The 25,091-nt window shown below is 45.1% G+C and overlaps 1 protein-coding gene across 3 annotated transcripts in view; it reads right to left on the reverse strand.

Moving 5' to 3' along the window:
• The window catches only part of LOC138642125 (collagen alpha-1(VI) chain-like), a 66,260-nt gene that overhangs the window by 35,556 nt on the left and 5,613 nt on the right, over positions 1-25,091 (reverse strand). Inside the window, exon 2 of one of the 3 annotated variants that reach the window (XM_069730060.1) lies at positions 22,619-22,731. The exons of 1 other annotated variant lie outside the window; for it this stretch is intronic. In XM_069730060.1, coding sequence (XP_069586161.1) covers positions 22,619-22,731 — 113 coding nt within the window. Of the gene's footprint in view, positions 1-13,786; positions 13,846-22,618; positions 22,732-25,091 lie in introns of those variants that run through there. One more of the 3 variants, XM_069730062.1, reaches the window with a different exon arrangement.

A 25,091-nucleotide genomic window follows, 5' to 3' on the forward strand; every position in this document is an offset into this window, starting at 1 on the left:
GTATAATGACCCCCCCTCCTGTATGCATGGCTCATCTCCCTCCTATCCCATATACATAGCTCATATTACCCCCTCCTGTATGCATGACTCATATCTCCCCATGTATTCATGGCTCATATTCCCCCCTGCATGGCTTATATTCCCCCCTGCATGGCTCATATTCCCCCCTGCATGGCTCATATTTCCCCCTGCATGGCTTATATTCCCCCCTGCATGGCTCATATTCCCCCCTGCATGGCTCATATTCCCCCCTGCATGGCTCATATTCCCCCCTGCATGGCTTATATTCCCCCCTGCATGGCTCATATTCCCCCCTGCATGGCTCATATTCCCCCCTGCATGGCTTATATTCCCCCTGCATGGCTTATATTCCCCCCTGTATGCATGGCTTATATTCCCCCCTGCATGGCTTATATTCCCCCCTGCATGGCTCATATTCCCCCCTGCATGGCTTATATTCCCCCCTGCATGGCTCATATTCCCCCCTGCATGGCTTATATTCCCCCCTGCATGGCTTATATTCCCCCCTGCATGGCTTATATTCCCCCCTGCATGGCTCATATTCCCCCCTGCATGGCTCATATTCCCCCCTGCATGGCTTATATTCCCCCCTGTATGGCTCATATTCCCCCCTGCATGGCTCATATTCCCCTCTGCATGGCTCATATTCCCCCCTGTATGCATGGCTCATATTCCCCCCTGCATGGCTCATATTCCCCCCTGTATGCATGGCTCATATTCCCCCCTGTATGCATGGCTCATATTCCCCCCTGCATGGCTCATATTCCCCCCTGCATGGCTTATATTCCCCCCTGCATGGCTCATATTCCCCCCTGCATGGCTTATATTCCCCCCTGTATGGCTTATATTCCCCCCTGCATGGCTTATATTCCCCCCTGTATGGCTTATATTCCCTCCTGTATGCATGGCTTATATTCCCTCCTGTATGCATGGCTTATATTCCCCCCTGCATGGCTTATATTCCCCCCTGGATGGCTTATATTCCCCCCTGCATGGCTTATATTCCCCCCTGCATGGCTCATATTCCCCCCTGCATGGCTCATATTCCCCCCTGCATGGCTCATATTCCCCCCTGCATGGCTCATATTCCCCCCTGCTTGGCTCATATTCCCCCTGTATGCAGGCTTATCTCTCCGCTCCCGCTCGGCGCGCCGGCTTATGTCCTCCTTCATCCCCCCCGTCCCTCATACTCACCTGTCCCACTGCACGGCCGTGCCGACATCCCTCGCGCTCTGTCCCGACTCCAGGCAGCGGCGCCGGCGCAGCACCTTCTTCCTGCTTGAGCGGTCATGTGACACCGTTCATTAAGATCATGAATATGCGCATATTCATGATCTTAATGAGCGGTGTCACGTGACCGCTCGTTCAGGACAAGCTGCAGTGCAGACGCCGAGACCATCGCTGGAGCAGGGTTATTATTCAAGGCGGGGGGGGCGGCGGCGGCGGGGGGGTCCTGCCAGCAGGTGTCAGTGCCAGGGCCCACCGGAGGATCCTCCAGTTCCCCCGGTGGGCCAGTCAGAGCCTGTGTGGGGATAAACCACTGTTTGGGCGCATGGGAGACCTCGGAAGGGAAGGAGCGCCGTTTGACTTTTCAATGCAAAATTGACAGGAATTGAGATGGGACGCCATGTTGCGTTTGGAGAGCCACTGATGTGCCTAAACATTGAAACCCCCCACAAGTGACACCATTTTGGAAAGTAGACCCCCTAAGGAACTTATCTAGAGGTGTGGTGAGCACTTTGACCCACCAAGTGCTTCACAGAAGTTTATAATGCAGAACCGTAAAAATAAAAAATCATATTTTTTCACAAAAATTATCTTTTCACCCCCAATTTTTTATTTTCCCAAGGGTAAGAGAAGAAATTGGACCCCAAAAGTTGTTGTACAATTTGTCCTGAGTACGCTGATACCCCATATGTGGGGGTAAACCACTGTTTGGGCGCATGGGAGAGCTCGGAAGGGAAGTAGCGCCGTTTGACTTTTCAATGCAAAATTGACAGGAATTGAGATGGGACCCCATGTTGCGTTTGGAGAGCCACTGATGTGCCTAAACATTGAAACCCCCCACAAGTGACACCATTTTGGAAAGTAGACCCCCTAAGGAACTTATCTAGATGTGTTTTGAGCGCTTTGACCCACCAAGGGCTTCACAGAAGTTTATAATGCAGAGCCGTAAAAATAAAACAAAAATTTTTTCCCACAAAAATAATTTTTTTAGCCCCCAGTTTTGTATTTTCCCGAGGGTAGCAGGAGAAATTGGACCCCAAAAGTTGTTGTCCAATTTGTCCTGAGTGCGCTGATACCCCATATGTGGGGGGGAAGCACCGATTGTACGCATGGAAGGGCTCGGAAGGGAAGGAGCGCCATTTGGAATGCAGACTTAGATGGAATGGTCTGCAGGCATCACATTGCATTTGCAGAGCCCCTAATGTACCTAAACAGTAGAAACCCCCCACAAGTGACACCATGTTGGAAAGTAGACCCCCTAAGGAACTTATCTAGATGTGTGGTGAGCGCTTTGACCCACCAAGGGCTTCACAGAAGTTTATAATGCAGAGCCGTAAAAATAAAACAAAAATTTTTTCCCACAAAAATTATTTTTCAGCCCCCAGTTTTGTATTTTCCCGAGGGTAACAGGAGAAATTGGACCCCAAAAGTTGTTGTCCAATTTGTCCTGAGTGCGCTGATACCCCATATGTGGGGGGAACCACCCCTAATGTACCTAAACAGTAGAAGCCCCCCACAAGTGACCCCATTTTGGAAACTAGACCCCCCAAGGAACTTATCTAGATGTGTTGTAAGAACTTTGAACCCCCAAGTGTTTCATTACAGTTTATAACGCAGAGCCGTGAAAATAAAAAATCTTTTTTTTTCCCACAAAAATTATTTTTTAGCCCGAAGTTTTGTATTTTCCCAAGGGTAACAGGAGAAATTGGACCCCAAAGGTTGCTGTCCTATTTGTCCTGAGTACCCTGATACCCCATATGTTGGGGTAAACCCCTGTTTGGGCACACGGGAGAGCTCGGAAGGGAAGGAGCACTGTTTTACTTTTTCAACGCAGAATTGGCTGGAATTGAGCTCTGAAGGGAAGGAGCACTGTTTTACTTTTTCAACGCAGAATTGGCTGGAATTGAGATCGGACGCCATGTCGCGTTTGGAGAGCCCCTGATGTGCCTAAACAGTGGAAACCCCCCAATTATAACTGAAACCCTAATCCAAACACACCCCTAACCCTAATCCCAACAGTAACCCTAACCACACCTCTAACCCTGACACACCCCTAACCCCAACCCTATTCCCAACCGTAATATGTAATCTAAACCCTAACCGTAACTTTAGCTCCAACCCTAACCCTAACTTTAGCCCCAACCCTAACTGTAGCCTTAACCCTAGCCCCAACCCTAGCCCTAACCCTAGCCCTAACCCTAGCCCTAACCTTAACCCTAGCCCTAACCCTAGCCCCAACCCTAACCCTAACCTTGGACCTAACCCTAGCCCTAACCCTTGCCCCAACCCTAACCCTAGCCCTAACCCTAGCCCTAATGGGAAAATGAAAATAAATACATTTTTTTTATTTTTCCCTAACTAAGGGGGTGATGATGGGGGGTTTGATTTACTTTTATAGCGGGTTTTTTAGCGGATTTTTATGATTGGCAGCCGTCACACACTGAAAGACGCTTTTTATTGCAAAAAATATTTTTTGCGTTACCACATTTTGAGAGCTATAAATTTTCCATATTTTGGTCCACAGAGTCATGTGAGGTCTTGTTTTTTGCGGGACGAGTTGATGTTTTTATTGGTAACATTTTTGGGCACGTCACATTTTTTGATCGCTTTTTATTCCGATTTTTGTGAGGCAGAATGACCAAAAACCAGCTATTCATGAATTTCTTTTGGGGGAGGCGTTTATACCATTCCGCGTTTGGTAAAATTGATAAAGCAGTTTTATTCTTCGGGTCAGTACGATTACAGCGACACCTCATTTATATCATTTTTTTTATGTTTTGGCGCTTTTATGCGATAAAAACTATTTTATAGAAAAAATAATTATTTTTGCATCGCTTTATTCTGAGGACTATAACTTTTTAATTTTTTTCCTAATCATACTGTATGGCAGCTCGTTTTTTACGAGACAAGATGACGATTTCAGCGGTACCATGGTTATTTATATCTGTCTTTTTGATCGCGTGTTATTCCACTTTTTGTTCGGCGGTATGATAATAAAGCGTTGTTTTTTGCCTCGTTTTTTTTTTTTTCTTACGGTGTTTACTGAAGGGGTTAACTAGTGGGCCAGTTTTATAGGTCGGGTCGTTACGGACGTGGCGATACTAAATATGTGTACTTTTATTGTTTTGTTTTTTTTATTTAGATAAAGAAATGTATTTATGGGAATAATATATATATTTTTTTCTTTATTTTGGAATATTTTTTTTTATTTTTTTTTACACATTCGGAAATTTTTTTTTAAACTTTTTTACTTTGCCCCAGGGGGGGACATCACAGATCGTTGATCTGACAGTTTGCACAGCACTCTGTCAGATCACCGATCTGAGAGAAGTGCAGGCTGCTTCACAGTGCCTGCTCTGAGCAGGCTCTGTGAAGCCACCTCCCTCCCTGCAGGACCCGGATCCGCGGCCATCTTGGATCCGGGCCTGGAGCGAGCAGGGAGGGAGGTAAGACCCTCGCAGCAACGCGATCACATCGCGTTGCTGCGGGGGGCTCAGGGAAGCCCGCAGGGAGCCCCCTCCCTGCGGGAAGCTTCCCTATACCGCCGGCACATCGCGATCATGTTTGATCGCGGTGTGCCGGGGGTTAATGTGCCGGGAGCGGTCCGTGACCGCTCCTGGCACATAGTTCCAGATGTCAGCTGCGATAGGCAGCTGACACCCGGCCGCGATCGGCCGCGCTCCCCCCGTGAGCGCGGCCGATCGCATATGACGTACTATCCCGTCACTGGGAATTAAGTCCCAGGGCACCTCGACGGGATAGTACATCATATGGGATTAAGGGGTTAAGTATTGTAACAATTTGATTATTTCATGATAATTTTGATTTTGTGAATTATTTATGATATAGTATTATAGTATACTATATAGTAAGTTATAACTTTTTACAAGTTTGCTATTATTTTAAAGTGACAGTTTATTTTTAAACATGATTCTATATCTTTAATTCTTTTCTGGTCAGAGCTATGTTTTGGGATACAGAACTACAGATCCCTTACATGGACAATACGTTAAAGATGAAATAATTAAAATAAAATTTATAAGGCCCCCTGATATGATTTTGTTTTATTATTAATTTCAGTGAATAAATGCTTGTTAACGGCGCTGAGAAATAAGGTTGTAGCGCCCCAGCGTTGGAAATTCTCCGGGGTCTCGGCTCACAGGGGTAGCTGAGACCCCAGAGAACATGATTCGGTTCAGTATTTACCGACCCCAGTGTTGCGATCACCATTATTCACAGAATAAAGGTGACTGTAAAAAAACAAACAAACTCCGATTTCCCATTTAATTTCTCTCTCTTCTGATATGATCTAGCACAGGGATCCCCAACTCCAGGCCTCGAGGGCCGCCAACAGTGCAGGTTTTCAGGATTTCCTTAGTATTGCACAGGGGTTGGAATCATCACCTGTGCAGATGATCACATTACCACCGATGCAATACTAAAGAAATCCTGAAAACCTGCACTGTTGGCGGCCCTCGAGGCCTGGAGTTGGAGATCCCTGATCTAGCACATCAGAGGAGAGAGAAATGGGGTCTCCTGAGCCCTGGACCCTCCTGTATCCTCTGGTAATGTTCCCTGGCTATCTTCTGGGAAGAAAATTGCGGGTGCATGCGCAGTGTGTCTGCCGAGATCTGCCGGCCGGCACCCGGCAACAATAGGAAATTTTTCCTATTGATTCATTTTGATCACTTTGATAGACCCTATCACAGTGATCAAAATAAAAAAATAGTAAATTAACCCCCCCTTTATCACCCCCTTACAGTGGGTATGGAAAGTATTCAGACCCCTTTACATTTTTCATTCTTTATTTCATTGCAGCCATTTGGTAAATTCATAAAAGTAATTTTTTTTCACATTAATGTACACTCTGCACCCCATCTTGACTGAAAAAAACAGAAATGTAGACATTTTTCATATTTTTTTAAAGCATTTTTTTTAACTTTTGCCATGCTTCAATAGCCTCCATGAGAGGCTAGAAGCTGGCACAACTCGATCGGCTCTGATACATAGAAGCGATGCATAGATCGCTCCTATGTAGTAGAATTACTGCATTGCTATGAGCGCCGACCACAGGGTGGCACTCATAGCAATCCGGCATCAACAAGGAGACCTCTGGTTGTTATGCCGATGCATCGCTGACCCCCGATCGTGTGACGGGGTCACCGATGCGCTCATTTCCTGCCCGATGGCCAGAAGCGGTAGTTAAATGCCGCTGTCAGCATTTGACAGTGGCATTTAACTAGTTAACAGCGGCAGGTGAATCGCCGGAGCATCTTGAACCCCCAGATTATAATGTAGAGCGGTGTATAAAAAATCACCTTTTCCTACAAAAATGTTATTTTAGCCCCAGCATCCCCACCGCCCCAATGTACGTTTCGTCTTGTACTACATCAGGAGGCCTGATCTTCTTATTGCGCCATATAATAATGTCCACCATTGTGTCCCTTACATAGCAATAATGCCTTTTTTGTGCCCTATAAATGATAAAATTGCCCCCTAGAAAATATTAATGCCCTGTGCAAATGCCCAAGAAATCAGTATCCATATTATGCCCATTTGATGGCCACAATACTCCGAGTGCCCCTACAACAATAATGCTTCTTAAGTGCCCACTTAACATTTAATAATATCCAATAAGTCCCCCAATGTACAGCTCCACTATTTGCATTATGGTAGACCCTCTGTTCCTCTTATAGAGGGTATGATGTCCCAACAGCTTCACTATATATACTGTGATGGGCCCACAGCTCAACTATACACAGTGCAATACCCTCACAGCTCCTCTGTACAGGGGTGGATTAAGGGTAGCCAGGGCCCCGGGCTGTTCACACACTGTGGGCCCCCCCGGTGATGTGACGAGGGTCATGTGACGGGGTCATGTGATGGGGGTCATGTGACGGGGGTCATGATATCTCCCTAAGCTAGAAGATCGTTGGGTACAGCCGGGACCAGCTGCTTGGAAAGCATCACCAAACCAGGGATTCAAGCTTGAGGAGGCTAATTTGCATATTCCAGGTGCCTTCTGGGAAGAGCGAAGAGTCTCCCTAAGCTAGAAGATCGTTGGGTACAGCCGGGATCAGCTGCTTGGAAAGCATCACCAAACCAGGGATTCAAGCTTGAGGAGGCTAATTTGCATATTCCAGGTGCCTTCTGGGAAGAGCGAAGAGTCTCCCTAAGCTAGAAGATCGTTGGGTACAGCCGGGACCAGCTGCTAGGAAAGCATCACCAAACCAGGGATTCAAGCTTGAGCAGGCTAATTTGCATATTCCAGGTGCCTTCTGGGAAGAGCGAAGAGTCTCCCTAAGCTAGAAGATCGTTGGGTACAGCCGGGACCAGCTGCTTGGAAAGCATCACCAAACCAGGGATTCAAGCTTGAGCAGGCTAATTTGCATATTCCAGGTGCCTTCTGGGAAGAGCGAAGAGTCTCCCTAAGCTAGAAGATCGTTGGGTACAGCCGGGACCAGCTGCTTGGAAAGCATCACCAAACCGCGCGCCTTACGGCGCGCAAATTTTTGCCTGTAGGCCATTATTGGAAGAGAGCTTGGCTGAGTAGATTACACAAGAAGGATAACACACAGCAAGTCAGCAGGATCTAGGAGCAACATGGCAGATGTGGTGACAACCTACATGGTGAGCTGCAGCATGTGCTACATGTTCACAGATCGACCAGAAGAAGAATCAAATTTCACCTGTCAGAAGTGTAGACTAGTGGCCCTTTTAGAAGAAAAGGTGCGGGGTCTGGAAGAAAGAATAGCAACTTTGAAACTCATCAAAGAGAATGAAGACTTTCTAGACAGAACAGAAGCATCTCTACTGGTCACAGAAGGTGAAAAAAAGTGTCAGAGAACCTCCAAAAGCAGATGAGTGGAAGCATGTGACCAAAAGAAGCAAGAAGACCATGGAGAAATCACCAACCACACAACTGAAGAACCGATATCAAATCTTTGTAGAGGATGAAGATGGCACACCTAAGGATGAAGCAATACCAGCAAGCAAAAAAGAAAAGGGCACACAGCAACAAGTGACAGCAAAAAGTACAGCCAAGAAGCAACGAAGAGTGGTGGTGGTGGGAGACTCACTACTGAGAGGCACAGAAGCAGCCATCTGCAGACCGGACATAACTGCAAGAGAAGTATGCTGCCTTCCAGGTGCAATGATCAAGGATGTGACCGATAGGATACCAAAGCTCTTCAGCTCCAAGGACGTCCACCCATTTCTTCTGATACATGTTGGCACCAATGACACGGCAAGGAAGGACCTACCGACAATCTGCAAAGACTTTGAAGAGTTGGGGAAGAAAGTAAAGGAACTGGATGCACAGGTAGTTTTTTCTTCTATCCTTCCAGTAGACGGGCATGGCACCAGGAGATGGAACAGGATCCTTGATGCAAACAACTGGCTAAGACGATGGTGCAGACAACAAGGATTCGGATTCCTGGACCACGGTGTGAATTACTTGTACGATGGACTCCTCGCCAGAGACGGACTACACCTCAACAAACCTGGGAAACACACATTCGCCAGAAGACTCGCTACACTCATCAGGAGGGCGTTAAACTAGAAGAAGAGGGGACGGGAAGAAAAACATTAGACTTGAACAAAGAAGATCCAGGAAAACATACTCAGAAGGGAGGTAAGAACATTTCTAAAACAATCCACAGCGAGGAGATTGGAATAAAACAAAATCCTCTAAACTGCATGCTCGCAAACGCCAGAAGCCTGACAAACAAGATGGAAGAACTAGAAGCAGAAATATCTACAGGTAACTTTGACATAGTGGGAATAACCGAGACATGGTTAGATGAAAGCTATGACTGGGCAGTTAACTTACAGGGTTACAGTCTGTTTAGAAAGGATCGTAAAAATGGGAGAGGAGGAGGGGTTTGTCTCTATGTAAAGTCTTGTCTAAAGTCCACTTTAAGGGAGGATATTAGCGAAGGAAATGAGGATGTCGAGTCCATATGGGTCGAAATTCATGGAGGGAAAAATGGTAACAAAATTCTCATTGGGGTCTGTTCTTTCACAAATGGTGCAGAATCCAACCAGAGGAGCAGCACTCTTAGACCTAATACTATCTAATAGACCTGACTAGTGTTGAGCATTCCGATACCGCAAGTATCGGGTATCGGCCGATACTTGCGGTATCGGAATTCCGATACCGAGATCCGATACTTTTGTGGTATCGGGTATCGGTATCGGTATCGGATACATAGAGATGTGTAAAATAAAGAATTAAAATAAAAAATATTGATATATTTACCTCTCCGGCGGCCCCTGGTGAGTCCGCGGGTAACCGGCAGGCTTCGTTGTTCAAAATCAGCGCTTTTAGGACCTGAGAAACACGTCCCGGCTTCTGATTGGTCGCGGGCCGCCCATGTGACCGCCACGCGACCAATCACAAGCCGCGACGTCACCGCAAGCTATTAGCGAGCTCATTTTTGAAAAATGAGCGCGTTAATGACTTTCAAAGACGTTGCGGCTTGTGATTGGTCGCGGCCACGCGACCAATCACAAGCCGCGACGTCACCGCAAGCTATTAACGCGCTCATTTTAAAAAATGAGCGCGTTAATGGCTTTCAAAGACGTAGCGGGTTGTGATTGGTCGCGGCCGCGACCAATCACAAGCCACGACGTCACCGCAAGCTATTAACGCGCTCATTTTTAAAAATGAGCGCGTTAATGGCTTTCAAAGACGTAGCGGGTTGTGATTGGTCGCGGCCGCGACCAATCACAAGCCGCGACGTTACCGCAAGCTATTGACGCGCTCATTTTTAAAAATGAGCGCGTTAATGGCTTTGAAAGACATAGCGGCTTGTGATTGGTCGCGTGGCCGCGACCAATCACAAGCCGCTACGTCTTTGAAAGTCATTAACGCGCTCATTTTTCAAAAATGAGCGCGCTAATAGCTTGCGGTGACGTCGCGGCTTGTGATTGGTCGCGGCCACGCGACCAATCACAAGCCGCTATGTCTTTCAAAGCCATTAACGCGCTCATTTTTAAAAATGAGCGCGTCAATAGCTTGCGGTGACGTCGCGGCTTGTGATTGGTCGCGGCCGCGACCAATCACAACCCGCTACGTCTTTGAAAGCCATTAACGCGCTCATTTTTAAAAATGAGCGCGTCAATAGCTTGCGGTGACGTCGCGGCTTGTGATTGGTCGCGGCCGCGACCAATCACAACCCGCTACGTCTTTGAAAGCCATTAACGCGCTCATTTTTAAAAATGAGCGCGCTAATAGCTTGCGGTGACGTCGCGGCTTGTGATTGGTCGCATGGCGGTCACATGGGCGGCCCGCGACCAATCAGAAGCCGGGACGTGTTTCTCAGGTCCTAAAAGCGCTGATTTTGAACAACGAAGCCTGCCGGTTACCCGCGGACTCACCAGGGGCCGCCGGAGAGGTAAATATATCAATATTTTTTATTTTTATTCTTTATTTTACACCTCCCTATGGATCCCAGGGCCTGAAGGAGAGTTTCCTCTCCTTCAGACCCTGGGAACCATGAGAATACCTTCCGATACTTGATGTTCCATTGACTTGTATTGGTATCGGATATCGGTATCGGCGATATCCGATATTTTTCGGGTATCGGCCGATACTATCCGATACCGATACTTTCAAGTATCGGACGGTATCGCTCAACACTAGACCTGACAGAATAACAAATCTGCAGGTGGTCGGGCATCTAGGAAATAGCGACCACAATATTGTACAGTTTCACCTGTCTTTCACTAGGGGGACTTGTCAGGGAGTCACAAAAACACTGAACTTTAGGAAGGCAAAGTTTGACCAGCTTAGAGATGCCCTTAATCTGGTAGACTGGGACAATATCCTCAGAAATAAGAATACAGATAATAATTGGGAAATGTTTAAGAACATCCTAAATAGGCAGTGTAAGCGGTTTTTACCTTGTGGGAATAAAAGGACTAGAAATAGGAAAAACCCAATGTGGCTAAACAAAGAAGTAAGACAGGCAATTAACAGTAAAAAGAAAGCATTTGCACTACTAAAGCAGGATGGCACCATTGAAGCTCTAAAAAACTATAGGGAGAAAAATACTTTATCTAAAAAACTAATTAAAGCTGCCAAAAAGGAAACAGAGAAGCACATTGCTAAGGAGAGTAAAACTAATCCCAAACTGTTCTTCAACTATATCAATAGTAAAAGAATAAAAACTGAAAATGTAGGCCCCTTAAAAAATAGTGAGGAAAGAATGGTTGTAGATGACGAGGAAAAAGCTACATATTAAACACCTTCTTCTCCACGGTATTCACGGTGGAAAATGAAATGCTAGGTGAAATCCCAAGAAACAATGAAAACCCTATATTAAGGGTCACCAATCTAACCCAAGAAGAGGTGCGAAACCGGCTAAATAAGATTAAAATAGATAAATCTCCGGGTCCGGATGGCATACACCCACGAGTACTAAGAGAACTAAGTAATGTAATAGAGAAACCATTATTTCTTATTTTTGGGGACTCTATAGCGACGGGGTCTGTTCCGCAGGACTGGCGCATAGCAAATGTGGTTCCAATATTCAAAAAGGGCTCTAAAAGTGAACCTGGAAATTATAGGCCAGTAAGTCTAACCTCAATTGTTGGTAAAATATTTGAAGGGTTTCTGAAGGATGTTATTCTGGATCATCTCAATGAGAATAACTGTTTAACTCCATATCAGCATGGGTTTATGAGAAATCGCTCCTGTCAAACCAATCTAATCAGTTTTTATGAAGAGGTAAGCTATAGGTTGGACCACGGTGAGTCATTGGACGTGGTATATCTCGATTTTTCCAAAGCGTTTGATACCGTGCCGCACAAGAGGTTGGTACACAAAATGAGAATGCTTGGTCTGGGGGAAAATGTGTGTAAATGGGTTAGTAACTGGCTTAGTGATAGAAAGCAGAGGGTGGTTATAAATGGTATAGTCTCTAACTGGGTCGCTGTGACCAGTGGGGTACCGCAGGGGTCAGTATTGGGACCTGTTCTCTTCAACATATTCATTAATGATCTGGTAGAAGGTTTACACAGTAAAATATCGATATTTGCAGATGATACAAAACTATGTAAAGCAGTTAATACAAGAGAAGATAGTATTCTGCTACAGATGGATCTGGATAAGTTAGAAACTTGGGCTGAAAGGTGGCAGATGAGGTTTAACAATGATAAATGTAAGGTTATACACATGGGAAGAAGGAATCAATATCACCATTACACACTGAATGGGAAACCACTGGGTAAATCTGACAGGGAGAAGGACTTGGGGATCCTAGTTAATGATAAACTTACCTGGAGCAGCCAGTGCCAGGCAGCAGCTGCCAAGGCAAACAGGATCATGGGGTGCATTAAAAGAAGTCTGGATACACATGATGAGAGCATTATACTGCCTCTGTACAAATCCCTAGTTAGACCGCACATGGAGTACTGTGTCCAGTTTTGGGCACCGGTGCTCAGGAAGGATATAATGGAACTAGAGAGAGTACAAAGGAGGGCAACAAAATTAATAAAGGGGATGGGAGAACTACAATACCCAGATAGATTAGCGAAATTAGGATTATTTAGTCTAGAAAAAAGACGACTGAGGGGCGATCTAATAACCATGTATAAGTATATAAGGGGACAATACAAATATCTCGCTGAGGATCTGTTTATACCAAGGAAGGTGACGGGCACAAGGGGGCATTCTTTGCGTCTGGAGGAGAGAAGGTTTTTCCACCAACATAGAAGAGGATTCTTTACTGTTAGGGCAGTGAGAATCTGGAATTGCTTGCCTGAGGAGGTGGTGATGGCGAACTCAGTCGAGAGGTTCAAGAGAGGCCTGGATGTCTTCCTGGAGCAGAACAATATTGTATCATACAATTAGGTTCTGTAGAAGGACGTAGATCTGGGGATTTATTATGATGGAATATAGGCTGAACTGGATGGACAAATGTCTTTTTTTGGTCTTACTAACTATGTTACTATGTTACTATGTTTCCCGAACCAGATTATTCCAGAAAAATGGGCGGGCCCTACTCTACTGTAACCTATTAAATATTTGTTAAAATCTGCAATACAATTTAGGTATATCTTGACCAAAAATATCACATACAAGGAACAAATACCACCGCACCATGACCAGACCACAAATTACAACCACAGTGATCGAATAATATCACATACAAGGAACAAATACCACCGCACCATGACCAGACCACATATTACCACTTGGTGACCAAATAGCACATACAAGGGACAAATACCACAACACCATTTCCAGACCACATATTACCACCACATAGTGACTGAACACTACAATACTGATCAGTAATAAAAAAAAACAAAAAACACAATACTATCACCATAAGTGCCAGTATTCACAGGAGATCTGTACTTAGTATGCAGTGTCTGTGTAGAGGTAATACAGTGATCACCGGTGATATTATACACAGGAGCTCTGTATATAATGTATAGGTAATACAGTGATCACTGGTGAAATTGTACACAGGACCTCTGTATATAGTATACAGTGTATAGTGTCAGTGTATAGGTAACACTGACTCACCAGTGACGTCTCTAGGTGAAGTCCTTCATCTTTCATCCAGCACAGACCGCCATCATTTCTTCCAGCCAGGACTCGTTTCTGCAGGAAATAACACAGTTATCTCGAGCTCCGCTTGCAGAACACATTACTTAATTTTTCACAACTTCTACATTACACCACATGAAGAAGAAAAGGCGATATAGTGTCACTCTGCACAGTAACAGGACCGCACCCCCATTTAAAACAGTATACTCAAAAAATAAAATAAATATATCACTGCAGTAATAATATCCCTTAATTAGCCCCTATGGTAATACTATTCCCCATCCTGGCCACGTGTGTCTCATTCCTGGCTCCAGCCATATGTTCTCCCATCCTGCACTCATGAGTATCCATTCTACACCATATGATCTCCCCATCCTGCCCCATCTGTCTCCATCGTATCCATCCTGCTCCATGATCCAATCCTGCCCCATGTCTTTCATTCTACACCATGTCTCCAGTCATGCCCCGTGTCTACATTCTGCCCATGCCTCCAGTCCTGCCCCCAGTATGTCCAGCAATCTGCCCCAGTGTGTCCAGCATATTACCCCCAGTGTGTCCAGCATATTACCCCCAGTGTGTCCAGCAATCTGCCTCAGTATGTCCTGCAAATTGCTCCAGTGTATCCAGCATTGCCCCCAGACAGTGTCTCCAGCAATCTGTCCCAGTGTCTGACTCCAGCATATTGCCCCCAGTGTGTCCAGCAATCTGCCCCAGTGTGTCCAGCATTGCCCCCAGACAGTGTGTCCAGCAATCTGCCCCAGTGTGTCCAGCAATCTGCCCCAGTGTGTCCAGCATATTACCCCCAGTGTGTCCAGCAATCTGCCCCAGTGTGTCCAGCATATTACCCCCAGTGTGTCCAGCAATCTGCCCCTATATGTCCAGCATTGCCCCCAGTGTCCAGCAATCTGCCCCAGTGTGTCCAGCAATCTGCCCCAGTGTGTCCAGCATATTACCCCCAGTGTGTCCAGCATATTACCCCCAGTGTGTCCAGCAATCTGCCCCAGTGTGTCCAGCATATTACCCCCAGTGTGTCCAGCAATCTGCCCCAGTATATCCAGCATTGCCCCCAGAAAGTGTGTCCAGCAATCTGCCCCAGTGTGTCCAGCATATTACCACCAGTGTGTCCAGCAATCTGGCCCAGTGTCTCCAGCATTGCTCCAGTGTCTCCAGCATTGCCCCAGTGTCTCCAGCATTGCCGCAGTGTCTCCAGCAATCATCTGCCCCAGTGTGTCCAGCATATTACCCCCAGTGTGTCCAGCAATCTGCCCCAGTGTCTCCAGCATTGCCCCAGTGTCTCCAGCAATCATCTGCCCCAGTGTGTCCAGCATATTACCCCCAGTGTCTCCAGCAATCTGCCCCAGTGTCTCCAGCAATCTGCCCCAGTGTCTCCCGCAATCTGCCCCAGTGTCTCCCGCAATCTGCCCCAGTGTCTCCCGCAATCTGCCCCAGTGTCTCCAGCAATCTGCCCCCAGTGTCTCCAGCATATTACCCCCAGTGTGTCCAGCAATCTGCCCCACTGTCTCCAGCAATCTGCCCCACTGTCTCCAGCAATCTGCCCCACTGTCTCCAGCAATCTGCCCCACTGTCTCCAGCAATCTGCCCCACTGTCTCCAACATTCTGCCCGTGTCTCCAGCATTGCCCCAGTGTCTCCAGCATTGCCCCAGTGTCTCCAGCAATCTGCCCCAGTGTCTCCAGCATTGCCCCCAGTGTGTCCTCCAGCAATCTGCCCCAGTGTCTCCAGCATTGCCCCACTGTCTCCAGCAATCTGCCCCACTGTCTCCAGCAATCTGCCCCACTGTCTCCAGCAATCTGCCCCACTGTCTCCAGCAATCTGCCCCACTGTCTCCAGCATTGCCCCAGTGTGTCCTCCAATCTGCCCCAGTGTCTCCAGCATTGCCCCCCAGTGTGTCCTCCAGCATTGCCCCCCAGTGTGTCCTCCAGCAATCTGCCCCAGTGTCTCCAGCATTGCCCCAGTGTCTCCAGCGTTGCCCCACTGTCTCCAGCATTGCCCCACTGTCTCCAGCAATCTGCCCCAGTGTCTCCAGCAATCTGCCCCAGTGTCTCCAGCAATCTGCCCCAGTGTCTTCAGCAATCTGCCCCAGTGTCTCCAGCATTGCCCCCAGTGTGTCCTCCAGCATTGCCTCTAGTGTGTCCTCCAGCAATCTGCCCCACTGTCTCCAGCATTGCCCCACTGTCTCCAGCATTGCCCCACTGTCTCCAGCATTGCCCTACTGTCTCCAGCATTGCCCCACTGTCTCCAGCATTGCCCCCTGTCTCCAGCAATCTGCCCCAGTGTCTCCAGCAATCTGCCCCAGTGTCTCCAGCATTGCCCCAGTGTGTCCTCCAGCAATCTGCCCCACTGTCTCCAGCATTGCCCCACTGTCTCCAGCATTGCCCCACTGTCTCCAGCAATCTGCCCCAGTGTCTCCAGCATTGCCCCCAGTGTCCTCCAGCATTGTCCCCAGTGTGTCCTCCAGCAATCTGCCCCAGTGTCTCCAGCAATGCCACACTGTCTACAGCATTGCCCCACTGTCTCCAGCGTTGCCCCACTGTCTCCAGCATTGCCCCACTGTCTCCAGCAATCTGCCCCACTGTCTCCAGCAATCTGCTCCCAGTGTGTCCTCCAGCAATCTGCCCCACTGTCTCCAGCATTGCCCCCAGTGTGTCCTCCAGAAATCTGCCCCAGTGTCTCCAGCATTGCCCCAGTGTGTTCTCCAGCATTGCCCCCAGTGTGTCCACCGTTAACTGATCAAACAAAAAAAAACCAGTCTCCTCACCTGTCCGCGCTCCAGGCGGTGAGCTCCCTTCTGCAGCGCACACTCGCCGGCGACTGACAATGACGTCAGACGCCGGCGACGCGTGCGCTGCGGCCGACTTCAGCTGCCAGCCTCCAATTGGCTGGCGGCTGTTGTTGTTAACTATTGACGTGCGGGCGCGCGCCCGCACGTCAATAGGAAACCGCCGCAGCGCCGGAAGGGGCCCGGTGAGCAGATGAGAAGGGGCCCAAATTAGGGCCCCCTCTCTCTGCCCACCAGGTCCGGGGGCACATAAACGCCACCCGGCGGGCAGTCACAGACGATTAGCGGAGGGTCAATCTGTGCGGTATCCCAGGGCCCCCCGAGACCACTGGGCCCTGGCTACCGCCCATATTGACCCTCTGATAATCCGCCCCTGCCTCTGTACATAGTATGATGTCCCCACTGTTCCCGAAATACACAGTATACACAGAACCTTCAGGATTTGAAGCTGTTTTGTGTGGAAGAACGGGCCAAAAACACATCTGAGCAATGCCTGCAACTAGTTTCTCCACACAAGAGGAGTCTTAAAGCTGTCATCACCAACAAAGGCTTTTGTACAAAGCATTAATTAAATTTCACTAAGCGTGTTCAGTACTTTTTCCCTGTGTCATTTCCCATTATTACACATAACTTACTTTATGGACATCTATGGTTTGATTTCTTTGCCTGTGTGGATTGGATGGATTGATACCGACAACTGGTGAGAATTTCATGTCAATAGCACCTTTACAAATATATATGTACAGAATTAGTGACATGTTCAATACTTATTTCACCCCCTGTAAGGCTACTTTCACACATCTGTTTTTTGCCATCAGGCACAATCCGGCAAATTTTTTTAAAAATGGACCCGGCGCAAATTGTGAAAAACTGATGTGCCGGATCCGTTTTTTTTGCTGGATCCGTTTTTGTTTTGTTTACCCGGACATAGAGTTTGGACTTCCTGTTCAGAGAGAGAGACTCCAGAATGGAAAATGCAGGAACGGGGCATGCTCGGTGTAAAAAAAACGGAATCGGTAGCCAGATTAACTCATTTCACCTCACATTTCATCCATTTATCGCTGGAACCGTCGCTGTGCATTTTTTCGCCAGGCAAGAAAAATGGTTCCTCTGTACGTTTTCTCCGTCCGCCGTAAAAATAATTTTTGATGGAGCCGGCAAAAAACGGATGAAACGTTAGGCCAATACTGCTAATACAACTCTATGAGAAAAAAAACGGATCCGGCAGAAAAAAGATCCGTTTTTTTCAAAATTTGCCGGATTGTGCCTGACGGCAAAAACCTAATGTGTGAACGTACCCTAAATAGACAAATGTCTGATCCCTTGACATTCAGCCAAACCACACATACATGTTGATAGTGGAGCATCATGTGTATGGTCAGTTTAACCCCTTCACCCCTCAGCCCGTTTGCACCTTCATGACCAGGCCAAATTTTACAATTCTGACCAGTATCACTTTATGTGGTAATAACTCTGGAACACTTCAATGGATCTCATTGATTCTGAGATTGTTTCTGTGACATATTGTACTTCATGGAACTGGTAAAATTTCTGCGAAATGACTCGTGTTTATTTGTAAAAAAAAATATGGAAATTTGGTGAAAATTTTCAACATTTTTTGAAACTTTAAATTTTTATGCTCTTAAGTCAAAAAGTTATGTCACACAAAGTAATTAATGAATAACATTTCCCACATGTCTACTTTACATCAGCACAATTTTTGAAACCTAAGAATTTTTTTTGTTAGGAAGTTATATTGGTTAAAAATTGACCAGCGATTTCTCATTTCTTCAGCAAAATTTACAAAACCATTTTTAAGGGACCATATTACATTTGAAGTGACCCCATTCTAAACACCACACCCCTCAAGGTCCTCAAAACCACATTCAAGAAGTTTATTAACCCTTCAAGTGCTTCTCAGTTATTTTTAGAATGTGGGGTAAAAATTAACATTTAACTTTTTTTCACAAAAATTTTATTATAGACCCAAATTTTTTTTTATTGTCACAAGGGTAACAGGAAAAAAAAAAATGGACCCCAATATTTGTTGTGCAATTTCTTCTGAGAATGCCGATACCCCAATATAGGGTGGGGAGAACCACTGTTTGGGTGAATGGCAGGGCTCAGAAGGGAAGGAGCGCCATTTGACTTCATGAATGCAAAATTTGCTGTAATAATTAGCGGATGCCATGTCACTTTTGGAGAGAACCTAATGTGCCTAAACACAAAAAAAAGCCCACAAGTGACACCATTTTGGAAACTAGACCCATCAGGGAACTTATCTAGATGTGTGGTGAGCGCCTTGAACCCCCAAGTACTTCACAGAAGTTCATAACATTGAGCAGTGAATATTAAAAAAACACACATTTTTCAGCAAAAAATGTTTTTATACCCACATTTAGCATATACACAAGGGTAACAGGAGAAATTGCACCATACAATTTGTTGTGCAAATTCTCCTAAGTACACATATAATTCATATGTGGGGGGGAAACTACTGTTTGGTTGCATGGTAGGGCACGGAAGGGAAGCGTTTGGAGAGCCCCTGATGTGCTTAAACAGTAAAAAAAAAACACAAGTGACCCCATTTTGGAAAATAGACCCCTCAAGGAATGTATATAAATGTGTGGTAAGCATCTTGAACCCCTAGATTATAATGTATTATGTGGCGCAATAAGAAGATCAGGCCTCCTGATGTAGTACTAGACGAAACGTACGTTGGGGCGGTGGGGATGCTTTAACGAGTAGAATTGTTATGTAAGTACTTGCTTCCATACTTAAATTTATTTTGAATAAACTGATTGGTATGTTTTACCCCTAGTACTGCTTAATTTGTAAACTGATCTTAATATATACTTACCTTGTAATGTCTCTTCACATCCTGTTCTGTCCAGATGTGTCGGGATCCCAGAATTCCAAGCGGCGGAAGTTCACTGACTGCCATATTGAGACACCCAAGTGATGGGTGTCTCAATATTGAAACTGCTGGTGGTTCCAGCCTCTTGAGTAGTACCACCAGCGGAACACCATCGTACCACACACACTGTATACGTCATACGCACCACACACACTCACTGTATATGCCGTACGCGCCCCACACATACACACAGACACACAGACACACACACTGTATGCGCCATACGCACCCACACACACTGTATACGCCGTATGCAGCCTCTTGCACGATACCACAAGCGGAACACAGTCACGAGCACGCCGTCGCTGGGATCAGCCGAATGATTCACTGACCGCCGCCATCTTTGTACAGGAGGAGCGCATGCACAGTTTTAATGTGACCGCCGCTATCTGTCTGCATAAAGATGGCGGCGGCCTGATTTACTGCACCTGCGCATATTCCGCGCAGGCGCAGTGAATCATTCGGCTGATCCCGGCGGCAGATGCGCGACGTGTCTACAGGCAGAGGAAGCCGGTCACATTAAAGGGGTTTTCCCATGAACGAAAGTTAATTTTAAAAATTGTCTGTGTCTGATCGTGTACGGAGCATACCACATCTCCTGGGCTGGGGAGGATGCAAAGGACAATACTGACATTACAGCAGGAGATCGCAGAGGATACATTTTGTCAGGTAAAATATTTCACTGACTGTTGTTAAACAATATTTAACCCTACAATATGCATCCTCTGCGATCTCCTGCTGTAATGTCAGTATTGTCTTTTGCTTCCTCCCCTGCCCAGGAGCTGTGATATGTGCTGTACACGATCAGACACAGACAATTTTTAAAATGAACTTTTGTTTGTGGGAAACCCCTTTAAAAAGCAAATATCACTCATCGACATACCACCCTTCCGATGCAATAGCATCGGGCCTCCATCTAGTAAGTAATAACAAGCATTCTATCTTATGTAATTTGTACTCCATAGCATCTCCATTTAGTCTGTTCAATAGCTTATTTGTTTCCATTTTAATTTGTGTTGATTTTAACATGTTTAATAAAAATCTAATTTTTTAAGGGCTTATACTCCATGGTCATTTATTTAACCTCTTCTTGTGTCTATATATATTATATGAGTTTGGTTACCCTGTGCTCCATTTCTAGTGGATTTTCTGCTGTTTACCTTATCTGAAAGCAGCATACAATAGACTCAGAAACTCTGATTCGGTTGATGTGTCACTTACTGGCCTGCTTACTGTAGCTATGATTACATTACTTTTTTATAAGCAGGAGATTATCACTAGAGGGCTTTTAAAACTGCTGCCATGTAGCAGTCCATAGTCATGAGCTCTACGTGACCACGCCCCCATGCATAGTGTACACAGAAAGTTGCCGATCAGTGGTGTGATCAGGATTATGTAGAGCTCAGCATTCAGGGAATTGTAGATCAGCAGCAGATAAAACAGGTATTTTATCAAAACTACAGTAAGAGACCAGTAAGTGACAAATGACTGGAATCAAGTTCTCTGCCCCTACATCATGCTGTTCTCAGATCCCTATTAATGTATATGGACACATTTTTTTTCTTAAATTGACTTTCAGTTTAGAAGATAATTCAGGAGATGACACAATGGTTACAAACCCTTTCATCTGACAAGCTTGGATTTGAAGGATTCCATTGTAACCTCATTTTGCAGTTTGCTACATCATGTGACACATAAAAGCTGTACAAGTATGTGCATTTAAGTGAACCTGTCTCTAAGATGAAATATAATATAAATGCACAATACAATAAAGCACATGATACCTGCGTTAATTTTCTTCTTTTTTATTGAGTTGTTCTTGTGCTTCACCCCAGCTGGTCAATGCACTAACAAAAACCCTAACATATTGCTAATAAAAGTATGGAAAAGTTTGTTTAAACAACAATAACTTAGGCTGGTTTCACATTTGCGGTTTTTTGGGTGCGTTTTTGCGGTAAAAAACGCAAAAAAAAGCATGGTGAAAAAACGCATGTAAACGCGTGCAAACGCTGCGTTTTTTTGACGCATGCATTTTTGCATGTGGTGAAAAAAACGCGGCGTTTTGACGCGTTTACATGCGTTTTTTCATGCGTTTGCGTTTTTTAAATGCATGCTGAGAAATGTGTGACAGCTGCCAATCATCAAAATAAAGTAAAAAACTCACTATAAACAGAAATAGTTAGGGGTAGGGGTAGGGTTAGGGGTAGGGATCATAACCCTAACCCTACCCCTAACCCTACCCCTAACCCTAACCCTAAAGGGATCCTAACCCTAACCCTACCCCTAACCCTAACCCTAAAGGGATCCTAACCCTAACCCTACCCCTAACCCTAAGGGATCCTAACCCTACCCCTAACCCTAAGGGATCCTAACCCTACCCCTAACCCTAACCCTACCCCTAACTCTAACCATAAAGGGATTAGGGTTAGGGGTAGGGTTAGGGTTAGGATCCCTTAGGGTTAGGGGTAGGGTTAGGATCCCTTAGGGTTAGGGGTAGGGTTAGGGGTAGGGTTAGGGTTAGGGTTAGGATCCCTTAGGGTTAGGGTTAGGGGTAGGGTTAGGGGTAGGGTTAGCGTTAGGGTTAGGATCCCTTAGGGTTAGGGTTAGGAGTAGGGTTAGGGGTAGGGTTAGGATCCCTTTATCACCTTTATGTTGGGGGGTGGCATATTAGTGTGTTTTCTGGGTTTTTAATAAAAAAACTCATACGTTTTTTTAACGCAAAACACGCATGCACCAAAAATCGCATGCGTCCCCATTGACGCCAATGTATTTTTGACCCCAAAAAAACGCATGAAAACGCATGCGTTTTTTTTATCCAAAAAACGCTTCTAAAAATACTACAAGTAGCATTTTAGAAAATTAACGCATGCAGTAAAAAAACGCATGCGTTGCAAAACGCGACCAAACGCGTACACAAAAAAACGCATGCGTTTTCAATGTTAAATATAGGGAAAAAAAACGCATGCGTTTTTTTGAAAAAAAAAAACGCTGCAGACAAAAACGCAAGTGTGAAACCACCCTAAGTTAAAAATGCCTTCAAAGACATCCATATGACTTTAATAATTGGTAACATTGTAAATGAGAACCGTTACCTCTTAAACTGGGTGAGTGTTTTAATGTTGGGGTGATCTGTAGAAAGAAGCTCTTGTTTGCCTTCATGGCTGTACTGAATTATAACAAAACGGTTCGCGACAACTTCTTTACTCTAGTAAAAGGGCAACAAATACACAAAAAATAATGTTATATATTACATTGACTATAAATTATCATAGAGAACAATGGCTTGATTGCACGTGTGGAGGAGAGAAGGTTTTTCCACCAACATAGAAAAGGATTCTTTACTGTTAGGGCAGTGAGAATCTGGAATTGCTTGCCTGAGGACGTGGTGATGGCGAACTCAGTCGAGGGGTTCAAGAGAGGCCTGGATGTCTTCCTGGAGCAGAACAATATTGTATCATACAATTATTAGGTTCTGTAGAAGGACGTAGATCTGGGGATTTATTGTGATGGAATATAGGCTGAACTGGATGGACAAATGTCTTTTTTCGGCCTTACTAACTATGTTACTATGTTACTATGTATGTGTGTTCTTGTATGGTGATTATAACAGTTCACCACTAGATGTCGCACTAGAACATAAATGAACATAAAATAGTGTACAAGAGACTTTACGAATAATATCCTACTATAATATATAGACACTAAGGCTCTTTCTGTCCCACATCACATGTAAACCCCTAAAAAAAAATCTGCCCAACCATATGCTAAGCACATAACCCCCCAAAGTATGCATTCATATGCCTTAAAGTATATATTTCGCATTAACTATTTTTGGGAAAAAAAAGTATACAAAGCTGTCTATATTCATTCCTTTGAGACTGAAAGAAGGTCTCATAGGAATGGATAGAAAAACAGCTTAAAGGGAACCTGTCACCAGGTTTTCCCGATATGAGCTACGGCCACCACCTTTCATGGCTGATATACAGCTTTCTATAATGCTGTATATCTGCCCCCGACCTGTAAGAGAAGAAAAATAACTTATTATACTCACCTGAGGGCCGATCTGGTCCGAGGTGTGTCGCTCTTCTTGGTCCAGACCCTCCATTCTTCTTAGGATTGCCGTCCTCCTTCATACTTCGTGTATATGACGCGTACCTACATCCTCCACACTGTGTCTCCAGCCCTTTTTCTTCTCTTTCAGGTCGGGTTGGAGGCAGATGATACAACAATGCTGTATATGGCCTGAAAGATGGTGACCGTATCTCATAACGGCCAAACCTGGTGACAGGATCCCTTTAAGAGTTCTCACACATGACGCTGAATAATTTAGCAAGTGTAATTGCAGGTTATAAAGTGCATTGGGGGGTCAAAATGGACAACTTAAAATTGCAAGGTGAGAATATATCGTCAGTATTCTCACATTTTCACATACAGTATGTTATATTGACGTAGACATGTACCAAAATAAATTGCACCAAATAGCTTGTACATCAGGCCTAGTTACATGGGAAATCAGCATTAAAGAAAGTGGATTAATATTTAAAATGCCCCCAAAGGCCTTTTAATACCTTATTGGGGCACAGTCTATGAAATAAATGAAGCAAATAAATAAAAATAAATTAATTAATTAAAAGAAAAAATAAAACAAAAAATAAAAAAGAGCAATCACTCCCTATCGCTGTTTCTAGCCCTGCCCCCTTGAGAAAAAATATTAACAATATAAAAATAATTGGTAAAGAAAGGGGAGCTCAATTTAGAATGTTTAACCGTCCTTATGGTCATAAAAGAAATGTTAAAAATAGATACGTACTTCTACATTTCTTTGCAAATATCAGCAAAAAAGGAAAAAGGAGAATACATATGTAATAAAAATCAAACCCAGTGTGTCGCGAAAAAATGTGGCAAAAATGATTTCGGAATTAGAAAATAGCACACGTGAAAATAATCAACTTTGTGATTTACATTGTTAGAGAAATTATCACTTCCTAGAATAATTTTTCACATTCAATTTATGGGTAAAATCTGTCGTCAATGAAGACTCACATCACTGAGACAGGAGTTGACAGTCGGTGCTTATAAAATTCTATAGAGAGGGGGAGGGAGGAGTTAGAGGCCGACACAGACATTCTACTGCAAATTCTCCATAGAACTTTACGAGCACTAACTGTCATCTCCTATCTCAGTGCTGGGAAAATCTCTGTTCCCTGAAGACAGATTGTACCAGTGACATGAGAATTGTGAGAATGGATGATCATTCCTGGAGGAGAAAGAAGCAAATTTTTCTAATAAAATATATTGAAAAGTTTATTATTTTCACAGTACTATTGATCTGTGGGGGAAACAAAAGAAAAACAGAAAACAATGGTTTCTCTATACGGGGTCCAGTAGACAATGGCAAGGTTTTTAGGAAATTCTACATTTTGAAAAGTTTTGAAAAAAACAAAAAGGTTCTACAAAATGGTTTTTAATAGATGAGTCGCCCCCAATAAGGCCGTGGTACCGGGTCTGGTGTTCACACGGGGATGTCACGGTGGTGACCCGGTCCGTGGCCCTGGGCGCCCATGT

The sequence above is a fragment of the Ranitomeya imitator genome, chromosome 6 (assembly GCF_032444005.1).
Source record: "Ranitomeya imitator isolate aRanImi1 chromosome 6, aRanImi1.pri, whole genome shotgun sequence".
Classification (NCBI taxonomy): Eukaryota; Metazoa; Chordata; class Amphibia; order Anura; family Dendrobatidae; genus Ranitomeya; species Ranitomeya imitator.